The sequence below is a fragment of the Sphaeramia orbicularis genome, chromosome 8 (assembly GCF_902148855.1).
Source record: "Sphaeramia orbicularis chromosome 8, fSphaOr1.1, whole genome shotgun sequence".
Classification (NCBI taxonomy): Eukaryota; Metazoa; Chordata; class Actinopteri; order Kurtiformes; family Apogonidae; genus Sphaeramia; species Sphaeramia orbicularis.
Window position 1 is genome coordinate 3,802,612 of NC_043964.1, and position 12,816 is coordinate 3,815,427.

Consider the following 12,816-nt stretch of genomic DNA (forward strand, 5'->3'; position numbering starts at 1 on the left):
GTGATAATAACTTCAGGAGTAATTCAGTTTTAAAAGTTGAGAAGTCCTGCTCATGGTGATTGATACCTGTAAACTGAGTCTGTTTTTGGAATAATAACCCTCAACTTTAATCTTTAACCCTTTCATGCATGAATTGTGAGAACCTGAGTCAATATTTATTTTTTGACTGTTTTTATTCCTCCTTAGCCATGAAAAAAACAATGTGATTGAGGTTTTTTTTTTCTATGGAGTTACAAAAATATCCATGCATTTGATTTTTGAAGTAAAGAAAAATGTGTTTAAAACCCAATATCAGAAAGTGATATAAAAACAATGAAATAAAAACATTTTTAATGCTGCTAATCTGATGTCTTATCACATTTTAACATATTCTAATGCTAGTAATTACTCACTTCATGGAGATAATGTGCAAAAAAACCCTTCTTGTCTAACAAATAACAATTGATTTACACTCAAACATGTTCGTGCAGATCAGGTTTATCTAGAACAGCACAGTTACAGTAATGGTGTGAATGTCAGTGTAGATGATGCATAAGTGTCCACTGTGTTGGCTGATATGGAACTAAATCAACAAAACCCATGAATATACAAGAGAACAGCTGGAGAAGAACTGTCCACTGGAGTGACCTATGCATGAAAGGGTTAATATAGGAAAATACCTGATTTTCATTGCAAAAAACACAACATACTGAGGATAATTCTGTAATAAATGGTGATAAATCATTTAAGGATTGCTACATATGACTCAAAAGTAGCTCTGGGTCTTTATGGGTTAAAAGTCAACCTGTTTGAACTAATAGAGACATTATTTTTTCTTCCATCTTAAAACCAAAGCAAACCCCCCCCCCCTTAAATTTCCTGCTGAAACTTCCAGTCACAGCAGCTGGTGACACATTTCATTCCCGCAACAAGGTGGTGATAACCGAGTGAACTGGGGTCAAAGGTCAACGGTAACACAAGCAGACGACCGACAAGCCTGCGTCGGCTCTGGATGTTCCGAACCAAAGACAAACAAAAGTCTGTCTGATCCAAATTAGAGGGTGATGAGCAGCGACGTGACAGAAAAGACGAGTGGAAACACAAACAGGCCCGAGCAGAGCTGAGAGGACGGGCCAAAATAAGACCACCCACGGCCCCGCCAGATTAGAAAAGCTGTTAATGAAATGAAAACAGATTACGTCTGAGGTCAATTTGGATAGAAAAACTTTTTAAAAAAAACAAACAAATGCAGGAAAGTATTTTGCTCCAGGAGGCCCTGGCACTTTGGCAGACTGTCAAGTTTATTTAGCTATTTCAGTCTCCCTCAGCTGTCCCTTTTATGTTCTCCTGGGAATGTCTGCTGCCATCACCCTGCCAAGTAATCCCCTTATATTTAAGAGGGGGGGGGGGGGGGGGGGGGGGACCACTCAGCAAACACACACACACACACACACCTTTGTAGTGACCAGAGGGAGGACAGCAGCCAAAGGTTAACGGTGCTTTCACTTGTCTGGCACAGTGTGGGTCATTTAAACGCTGCAGACACAACACATCCTGTCCTAAAGGACAGAAGTAGTTGTCATGGCAACGAAGACTGCAGATAATCAATAAACACAAGTCAATAATAGTATAGTAATGATAAATTTGTGCCTTAATAGTGTTTTAAATTGTATATTTGGTTTGTATCAGTTATATATGTATGTATATTTGGAGCTTTATATATTTCTATATTTTTCTTTTATTTTCTTTTTTTTCTGTTGAATTGATCATTGACATTCTTGTGGTTCAAACACGTTCATGAAATCACCTGCCTTTTGTTTTTTTTACTCTGTTTTATACTCTCCTGTTTACTGTATGGTGTCCTTTAGTGCCAAGAAAAACACCTATAAATAACATGTTTTATTATTATTATTATTATTATTATTATTATTATTATTATTATCATTATTATTATTATTATTATTATTATTATTATTATTATTATTATTATTATTATTTCTTTCCTGCTTCTTTTTATTATACTTGAATGGAGCGACTGTAGAATCCAATAATTTCCTTCCAGGATTAACCCGTAAAGAGCCAGAGCTACTTTGTGTCTGTTCCCAAATGAAGTTTTCTCTTTATTTAACCTTTCTTAACCCTTTATCAGCCAAGTGACTATTTTTGGTAATTTAAATTATGTTGACAAGTGTCTGTGTCAGCGCTTATGTTTATTGGAATGTTCTAAAAGTGATGTTCTAATGTTCTGAAATACATGTTCCTTTCACCTTACATGTATTTTTCTTGTATTTTTATATACTTCTTAATTAATTAATTGCTTTTTTTTTTTTCCACTTACGGGCAAGGAACCAAATATGGAAACTTCACAAAAGTGAAGTCTTGTTATGTCCTTGTTATGTCCTTCAATAACACGTTAAGGTTGAAATTTTGAATTTAAATTATTTAAATTACATTTACATTAAAAACACTAAAACTAGAATAATAATGGCTATTTGACAGTCACGCTCATGCATATAACACATAGTACAACAGCTTAAAACTATAAAAGGACATTGTTTGAGCATCTTCCTCTTGTAGTAAAGATGCTTTTCTTGCTTCCTGTTTCCTCTTCCACCTGTTTTTAATCACTTTATTTCTACTTCACAAGAAAAGATGAATGTGACAGTGACGACCATGATGACAAAAGTCTAATGATGACAATAAGAAGTGGTCGTCATTTTTAATACATAAAGAGGCGCAAGACACGCATTTATCACAATTAATCAGACATTTAATAAGTTTTGACGGGTTAGTTTCACTTTTCTTTTGTACAGTAATTGTAAAATTCATCACTTTCTTTAAAATAATGTTTAATAATAATCTGTAAGTTTCTAATATTATTTCATATGTTTGTGATGTAATTCTTTAATAGCTTTGGTTCTTCTGTTCCTTTTGTTTAAGTATATGTAAATGAAACATCAATACTTCATAACATTTAGTGTAAGAAACTAATTGAACTTTTTAAATGAAGTTTATTGAGTTGGCAAATGTTTTTACGATCTACACCACATTGACATTTTGCAATTTCCTCCACAATATTTCTTGAAAATGTATTAAACCTTGCATTTTGGATTATTTTCTAGGAATGCAAGTAATTTGCATGTTTACTTTAACATTTTAACCCTTTTACACTGGAAAAAATCTAAATCTTACCAAGTGTATTTTTCTCATTTCTAGTCCAAATATCTCATCACACTTAAAATAAGACATAATCACCTAAAGAGGAACTTTTCAGTGAGATAGAACAACTGATTTACAGACAACTGATCTAGAAAATCTTATTTCAAGAAGATAATTTTCACTTGTTCCATTGGCAGATTTTTATTCATTTTTTTTGCTTAATTCAAGCAAAAATATCTTGTATTAATTTTAGTTTTACTTGTTTTTAGAGGGTCATTTTTTTCTAGCGTAGATGTAACGAAACTGAAAGAATGAGCATCAAGTTATTGCACTATAAATAAATGTGCCTTGATTTGGCTCAAGCAATGACTATTACTTAATGATCATCATTAGTTGTTTAAAAATAGCATCATATAGAGTTATCGCCCATATGCTAATGTAATATACACCCCTATATCAAGAAAGAGGCTGTCATATATGAGACCTATAAACTGATTTATTAATATCACATATTGTACATACTCTGGATGCTGCAGTTTAAAGTATATATTTATGCATTAACCTAATTAAATCTAGACTCCTGCTGTCTCCTATGTGTCCTCTTGATGGAGAAATGTGTTGTTAGTTTACATTATATTTACTCTTAATCAGCCCTGAGTATTGGAAAGAGGAGTTGATATTGTTATTTATCTTGTTGTTGGTTTTTTGTGTGTATTTTTTGGTTTGTTTTTGGAGTTTTTTTCTTCTTTTTTGGGGAGTTTAATAGGTTTGTAGGTTTGTTGTATAATTTGTTTGTATATAGTGTGTCTGTGTGGTTCCTTATGTATAAGTACATGTTTATGTAAATGTATAATTTGAAATAATAATTTTAAAAAAATCTAGATTCCATAATATGCACATAATTGTTTTGACTTCAGACTATTTCATTGACAATAAATGCATGTATGTTGCACGGCTCTGTCCTCCAGGATTGCATGATGCATGCTTCATTTCTTCAGTTCCATGGATAAATAAATGCTTTGCTGCCTTTACTTGATGTTCACACCATCCACCTCCACCGTCTATGGAAAATGTCCAAACCTGACTTTCCCATAACTGCAATAAAGTTAAAATAAGCAGGCCGAGGCGTGCACATACAGGGAGAAGAGCTGCATCAGTAGCTGCATCAGTATATAGAATGGTTGAGTTTGTCATATCATGGACATCACACACCAAAAATAAAGTCTCCTGCAGTGGCCGGTGGAGGTGGACACACCGAGGGAGAGGGGGAGGCAGTGTCCGGCGGTCCAACAAGCATCCATGTCCCGAATGTCCTTATTAGTCCACGTGGGACTGTGAACCTGCTGCACGGTCCCTCAGATATCAGGTTTACTTAATTCCAAGACTCCTGGGTCTATTTTTGATCTCCTGTAAGGTGATACCCTGTCCCGCCATTCGCTCTCCTTCAGTTTTGCCATCACTTCATCCTTGACCATCCTCTCTCTCTCTCTCTCTCTCTCTCTCTCTCTCTCTCTCTCTCTCTCTCTCTCTCTCTCTTTTTTATCCCCATCCAAACTTGAGGCTGTGGCTAAAGTTAGATTGGGTCGGGGGTATATAAGCCCCCGGGGATGTGCGTAGAACGCGGCTTCACACTGTCTTCTCTTTCTTGATCATCCAAACCTCCACTCATACCGTCCCAAGATGGTGAGTAACTGGGTTCAAACCACATCTTTACAGTCATCTGTGGAAAAGACGCACAACGACCCTTTGGATTAACTTCTGCTTGACTCTGACTCACCTGTAGATTCAGATATTTAACAAAAACAACAGACTCATCACTGCAGTTTGTGGATTGTCTTCATGATGTAACGTTAGGATTTAACCTGAGGATGGATTGAATTATTTCTTAGACGTTAGATTGCATGTAAGGCTCTGAAAATACAAGTGTAATTTAGAGAGCAAGTGCATCCAACAGGTGGATGCGGACCTCCAAGGGATCACAAGATCAACATGAAGGGTCACGACTCCTTTGATTCTTATTATTTTTAACCATTATTTAACTGTGAAAGACTCTGAGATTAAAAACATCTGATTAACCTCCTCAGACCCAGGACATGTCAGCAAAGTACCAGCTTTTTTTTTGTTGTTTTTTATTAAATCAGTGCCTATATTGGAAACATCAGGATGCAACAGTTTTGTCAGATGCAGTTTTTAAATTTTTATAGAATCTCCTTTGTGGTGGACAGTTTTCTTTTCTTTTTTCTTGTATAAAGTTGTGAAACTCTTGTCCAAAAATGTGGACAGAGGGTCTTAGGAGGTTAAATACATGTTTAATTTTACACTGTGATCCCTAAATGTTTACTCTTGAAGGCAGAATGATGCCATTTTTGAAATAAAATGTCAAAGTAAGCAAAGTTAAAGGTGGAAAAATCAGATTTTTGGTAACTTTTACGCACGTATATTTTTGCGTCACTGTGCGTTTGAACCAAATCCGTCTGATTTGGTCTGAGATGCCACGTCTGTCTTTGTGTACCAGGCACCAAAGAAGGCCAAGAGGAGGCAGGCAGCAGGAGACAGCGGCTCCTCCAACGTGTTCTCCATGTTCGAGCAGAGCCAGATCCAGGAGTACAAGGAGGTGAGGTTCCCCGGCCTCTGTTCCCACTTTATGAGCTGTTAGACATCTTTATTGTGTCTGGTTAGTGAGCAGAGACACGTAAATGCGGATTAAAGATGGTTTCATTCATGCTTAAACCAGATTTAGAGTTTGGGGCTTTGGGGGGGGGTCTATTTTCACAGCAGTTGCTATCTATTTTGCGTCGCGCCCTCTTCTCCCCTGACAATTTAATCAGCAGGAGAATGTCATTAAGGAGGAGCTCTGAAATTTCTGACGCCATTTGAAGCTGTCAGTGTTTTGGTCACCTTTGACCCTCCCCTCAGCTGTCACTCAAACATCTCCTTAAGTCGCTTTTAAAAAGAGAACAGCAGCGTTTTTGTTTTGTTTTTGTTTTTGTTTTGTTTTTTTAAGGCATTTTGGATTTTACGCACAGAAGTGGAAGGTGTAAAAATGAGGCGTTCAGGGTGCGTTAAGGTCAAGGAGATGGGATTTTATAAGGATACCGTGTCAAGAGATCGGATGATGATGGTGTCTGTGTTTGCAGTGGGGTTGTCAGGGATCCGTGCTCCGAATAGAGGAAACATTCCTGCGGCGATAAGTGATACAGTCTCCTTGAGCGCCAACCGGGGAGCGCATGGCACGATGATTTGGATGATCTTAGCGCCTCGTGCAGATGGAGCGAGGGCAGCCGCGGGAACGCATTTGTACTGGGGGTGGGGGGGTGACGGGAGGAGGTCAGAGCCCGAGTTCAAGTTCAAGTCCAGGGGGTTATCTTAAGTTTCATAGAGTTGCAGAGTGTGATCACATCAGACAGCTGTTCCTAATGATGCCTTCCCAAATTTAACATGTAAGAAAAGACTCACCCCCCACCCCCCCACCCCTTAAGGATATCACCACAGGCATCTCAGACTTTTCACAATATCCTCTACCAAGTGTTCCAGACCCCCCCCCCCCCCCCCCCCCCCCCCCCCCCCATGCAGCTGCTGTTCCTCTGTTGACTGAACTTGAACGCATCTGTCATCACTGAATAAGCTCTGAAATACTGTTTTTTTTTTTTTTCAGGCTTTCACAATTATTGACCAGAACAGAGACGGTATCATCAGCAAAGACGACCTTAGGGACGTGTTGGCCTCAATGGGTGAGAAAAGATAGATATGTGTTTAATTCATGGAAAATAATTAGAATATAGGGGTTAAAATGAACCCTTTCATGCACAGTGGTCAGTACAGTTGGATATTCATGGTTTTTGTTGTTTTAATTCCACATCAGCCGACACAGTGGACGTTTAGGCGTCATCCCATACACTGCATTTAAAACCATTACTGTAACTGTGCTGTTCTAGAAAAACCTGATCTGCAGAAACATGTTTGAGTGTAAAAAAAAATACCTAATTGTTATTAGACTGTAATTAAAAAAAAATTTCACCCAACCTTTGTTTATTTGGAGTTTTGCAGAAATTGGAAAATACAAACATGGTATCATATGTGACAAATACACTGAAAATGAATTGTTGCACAATTTCCTTTTTTTTTTTTTTAACCTTTATACAAAAACAAAACAAACCCAAGAACAACTACACCAACCTTCTCCATTAACAAACAAAAAAAAAAGGCTTGAAAGGTTCACATTTAGAATACTGATGCGTTATGTGTTACATGACGTAAATTACCGGATGGAAAAACAAAGAGGAGGACCAGAACAATTATCATGAAGGTTTTTTTTTTTTTTTTAAACAAAAAGCTTTGTTTTGATTGTTTTGCATTTTATCTCTAGTATTAGAGTATGTTCAAATGTGAGAAAACATCAGATTAGCTGCATTAAAAATGTTTTTATTTCATCGTTTTTGCACAGTATGTCAGTAAATACATGTTTCTTTGTTTCTAAAATTAAACACACAGTGTCCAGCTGCGTAACTTCATGAAAAATAGGTTCTTAAAAAAATTCAATCACATACAGTACAAACAAAAAGTTAAGGATATTTCCTTTTTTTCTTTTTTTTTTTTGTCCTTTTTTTGGTAATTTTTGCCATTTGTAAATAAAACTATGTCTGGTCAATAAAAAAAATGTGTTTCAATTCAAGTCAATCTCAAAAAACTAAACAGCGCTGTGCAAGAATCCCAACTGAAAAAAAAAAATAGCCCCAAAATTAAAAATATCCTTAACTTTTTGTTTGAAGCGTATAACACATAGTAAAACAGCTTAAAACTAAAAAAGGACATTGTTTGAGCATCTTTCTGTTGTAGTAAAGATGATTTTATTGCTTCCTGTTCCTCTTCCACTTGTTTTTAATCGCTTTATTTCTACTTCATAAGGAAAGATGAATGTGACAGTGACGACCGCGATGACAAAAGTTTAATGATGATAATAAGAAGTGGTCATCATTTTTAAGTTATTAATGGATCAATAGTTATTTAACTTTTTATATCAGTAAATGATATTAGTTGCCAGTGGTTGTTTGGGTCTTTATGGGTTAAACCACAGGTGTCAAACATGCGTCCTGGGGCCCAAATCCGGCCCACCAAATGGTCCAGTCCGGCCCTTGGGATGAATTTATGAAATGCAAAAATTACACTAAAATATGAACAATCCTTTTAGTTCAGGTTCCACATTCAGAACAATTCAATCTCAAGTGGGTCAGACCAGTCAAATACTACCATAAGAACATAGAAATAATGACAACTCCAATTTTTTCTCTTTGTAAATGTAAATATTTTCATGTATTTTACACTAAAATTCAGTATAATATTGCAAAAATATCTGAATAACCCGAATAAATATGAACGACCTGAAATGTCTTAAGAGAAGTAAGTACAATTTTAACAAGATTCTGCCTGTTATTAAATGTTTTGTGTGTTTGTAGATCCACTGTGATCTGTACGTTATAATGTACATGTGGAAATGATAAACTGAGGCAGAATAGTGTTAAAACTACACTGATTTTTTCAGTTTGTTCATGTTATTCACATGTTTTGAAAGGATGGTTTGTAGATCAGTGGCGGCTGCTCGTCTTTCAGACAGGGGAAGCTCATTGTCGGCTTACATCAAAAAATTTGTCAAGTTATTTAAACATACATTCGGCCCTCCGTTCCTTTTTAAGGAAATGGTCAGTGACCTTATCGTACCAAGTAGGCGTCTTGTCAGGTGTTGATCTGCCCTGCTGTTTAATTCAAAGTTTCTCCTCATAAGGAAGACTATCAAATGGCTTTGCCAAAATTAGGTCGACAACATTAGCCGTCTGCCATCATGTGCACCTTGCCAGATAGCTAGTTTATTCCGACCTAGCCAACAGTATGACTGATTTAACTATCTACAAAACGATGTTAAACTCGAACAAGAAATGATTAAATTCTGGAACTGAAACAAGAAAACACTGAAATTATGTTAAATTGAAACAAGGAATTACAATGAGTGTGTTTTATTTACAGAGCAAGAAATGAACAAGTCATTTGGTAGTGGTTTCTCTGATTTCACAGCAGAATGTGTGACGGTATTAAATTAAACTGAACTGTGTCAGTGAGGGAGGAGATCTGAAAACAGCTGTCAATCAAATGGGATTCAGCCTTTCCACTGATCCTCCAATCAGCATGTGAAATCCCTGGCGTCCAGCCCGGCCAAGCTCCGCCCACAGCTCCATTCACCCCCAGAGACGCCTGGCGTCCGGGGGCAGGACAACATCATGGCATTTTGATTCTGAACGAATTCGTCTTTGAGATGAACGTGTTCTAACGCCTTTGGAGTCAATGAAATGTCAACACAACCGAACAGATTTAACCATTTCATTTTCGTAATTTTAGGGGAGGCCGGGCTTCCACTGCAGTCTGAGAGAAATCACCACTGTTGTAGATGGAAACCTGTTCAGAATGTAAATTCACTTTTTTCGCTCTAAAACATAGAGAAAAGTTTGGAGTTGACATGATTTCTATATTATTCTGTTATTATTTGACTGGTTGGGCCCACTGCAGATCAAATGTAGCTGAATGTGGAACTGAACTAAAATGAGTTTGACAGCCCTGGGTTAAAAGGGGGTGGGGTCTAAATCACCTCTAGATGCCTCAGAATACACACACTGGTCCTTGAGTCACATCCTAATTCTGATATATGTGTGTTTGTGTGTGTTTGTGTGTGTGTGTGTGTGTGTGTTCAGGCCAGCTGAACGTGAAGAATGAGGAGCTGGAGGCCATGATCAAGGAGGCCAGCGGCCCCATCAACTTCACCGTCTTCCTCACCATGTTCGGAGAGAAGCTGAAGGGTGGGCGTCCCGTCTCTGTCAGATTACGCCTAAAATGAATAAAGGTGCACTGACAGATCATGTGACCTGATCCGCTTTCCCCCGCAGGTGCTGACCCCGAGGACGTTATTCTTAGCGCCTTCAAGGTCCTGGACCCCGAGGGTACCGGAACCATCAAGAAGGAGTTGTACGTATTTGTACAACTTTACGAACAATAAACCACATGTCGTTACAGTCTCGTAGTATAATTCAACTCAAACACAAATGGACAAAAGTATGTGGACATGCTGAATCCAGGTGTTTCTTTTCTAACAGGGTTCTGGGATCCAAAACAACAATGACTAAGGACAGATTACAGTTTTATATTATGGGATGAATATCAGTGCATTGGTTAATTTGGTTTAAAGTGTTATCTTTGTTTCCAAAATGCCGCAGAGATGGTTTTGACTTCATTTCTCACAAAGTTGATTTTTTTTTTTTTTTTTTTATCCATGACTGATTTTAAATGTTCTTCCTCTAAATTTCTAAAATATTTTTCATGCTCTGACTGTAAATAATAATTTTCAGCACATCTAACCATCTACTTTCTTCACATCTCACTGAGGAATAAAAATCTCCTATTAAACTTTAAGGATGTTTATAAACTCTGTGGACATAAATATTGAATGAATAATCAATATGATATTCATCCCATAATATAAAACTCTATTCTGACATTAGTCATTATAGTTTTGGATCTCAGACCCCTGTTAGAAAAGAAACACCTGAATTCAACGTGTCCACATACTTTTGTCCATTTGTGTATGAGTTTAGTAATTATGTTATGAGGATAACGATTTACAAGATGAGGGAAAACATTTTTTTTGACCCATGAAATGTGTTTGTTTTTCCAGCCTCGAGGAGCTCCTGACCACTCAGTGCGACAGGTTCTCCAAGGAGGAGGTAAAACTAAACCACACAGGAAATACGTTATTTCTTTGAATAGAATAGAATAGAATAGAATAGAATAGAATAGAATAGAATAGAATAGAATAGAATAGAACAGCCCTTATTGTCATTGTTCAACTCCAGTCAGTGCAACAATATTAACAAAACATCAGTATTTTAGAAAAAAATAAGAACAGAGCAAATAGAAAATTACAAAAACTAAAAACAAGATAAGAAAATAGAATAGAAATTTTAAAATTTAACCAAATAACGTAAGAATAAAGCTAAGTAGAATAAAACACAGAACTGGAAAAAAAATACGAATGGACGCAAATTTACAGAATTAACAGTATGTGACAGTATATATATATATATATATATATATATATATATATATATATGAACAATATTAACAGTATGTGACAGTATGTATATCTATTAACAGTAAATGTATATATCTATGAACAGTATTAACAGCATATATATTGTCTATAATAACAGTATATATGTATATATATATGTAAACCGTTTGTATATCTATGAACAGTATTAAAAGTATATGTATTGCCTATAATAACAGTATATATGTATATCTATGAACAGTATTAACAATATATATATATTGTCTATAATAACAGTACATATGTATATCTATATAACCAGTTTGTATATCTATGAACAGTATTAACAGTATATATATATTGTCTATAATAACAGTATATATATGTATATGTACACACAGTAGTTTTTCTGACTTTTTTTTTGGTCGTATTTTTTCTCCTCAGATTAAGAACATGTGGGCCGCCTTCCCCCCAGATGTCGCTGGCAACGTAGACTACAAGAACATCTGCTACGTCATCACACACGGAGAGGAGAAGGAGGAGTAAAGAGGAAGATAGAAGAACAACAGAACAACAGCCATCCCTTTGTTATTCTGCCTTCCCTGTCCGTCCTTCTCCTCCCTTCTTTCCACCTGTGTGTGTCGGGCCGCTCATGTCGAACCAAAGACTCGTCCACCTGCCGCATGAGGCGGCCCTGCTCTGTCTGTGTTGGCTTATGGGGAATAAGGGATGATTTATAATAAAATGATCCTGGAACATCATTTCCACGCACACCTTTAACACCGTGGTTTTCCTTTCCTGGTAACTGTCTTCTGTCTTCTCACCTCTCCATCTGTGTCTGCTCTGTGGTGTTGAACCTCTGAGGTGTTTTTGGGAGTGAAACCACGCCTCCCTCAGGTGGATTTAAGGACGTCATTCTCTATTTTGAAGATGTCCTCACTCATGGGTAGAGGGGGTGAGAGGAGGGAGAGCGTTCGCAGGTTATGGGAAAACGTTGTCTCCTTAAAGCGACGGCAGCGTTTCCCCCCAAAAAAGTGACAAAAATAGACCGAAGGAGAGGAGGGAAAGGGACGAAAGAAAACATATCCTCTTCGCCTTCTTTCCCTCGGCTCCTTCTGACGTCTGTTCAATCACCTGTTTTCCATAAGCTGTGTCTGAAACAGTCACCGGACTCTTCCTCGCCTTTCCTCTGGACTGAATAAAAAGGGACAAACTGTGAATAAACCTCTTTTCTTTTGTACAATAGTGTCTCTGTTCAGTGGCTCTGGGGGGGGGGAGGGGGGGGGGGGGCAGGTTCTACTGACCTCTGGTGGACTTTAAGTTCCTTAACATGTGGAGGACAACGATTCAGAAGAGATCAGTGATAAATGCAGGTTTACAAGAAAGAAGAGTGGAAATAATCAGATAGGAAAATGACAAATATTATAGACAGTAATATTACTGATGAAAAATATTATATCGTTATCCTCATAGCATACTTGAGTAAGTCATACATTATATGGACAAAAGTATGTGGACACGTTGAATTCAGGTGTTTCTTTTCTAACAGGGGTCTGGGATACAAAACAATAAGGACTCATGTCAGAATA

At 37.1% G+C, this 12,816-nt stretch overlaps 1 protein-coding gene across 1 annotated transcript; it reads left to right on the top strand.

Annotated features, from left to right (window-relative positions):
- Positions 1-4,696: 4,696 nt before the first annotated feature.
- mylpfa (myosin light chain, phosphorylatable, fast skeletal muscle a) lies at positions 4,697-12,470 on the top strand. Its single transcript, XM_030142379.1, has 7 exons — positions 4,697-4,821; positions 5,654-5,752; positions 6,794-6,869; positions 9,876-9,980; positions 10,068-10,146; positions 10,853-10,901; positions 11,672-12,470. Exons 1-7 carry the CDS (start codon positions 4,819-4,821, stop codon positions 11,771-11,773), a joined length of 513 nt encoding a protein of 170 aa, XP_029998239.1. The 5' UTR covers positions 4,697-4,818; the 3' UTR covers positions 11,774-12,470.
- The last annotated feature ends 346 nt before the right edge of the window (positions 12,471-12,816 follow it).

Bases quoted from the DNA above. Each gene is read 5' to 3' on its own strand.
- mylpfa (XM_030142379.1), top strand. The intron at 6,870-9,875 runs GTGAGAAAAGAT...GTGTGTGTTCAG, and splicing joins GGACGTGTTGGCCTCAATGG to GCCAGCTGAACGTGAAGAAT. The intron at 9,981-10,067 runs GTGGGCGTCCCG...TTTCCCCCGCAG, and splicing joins GTTCGGAGAGAAGCTGAAGG to GTGCTGACCCCGAGGACGTT.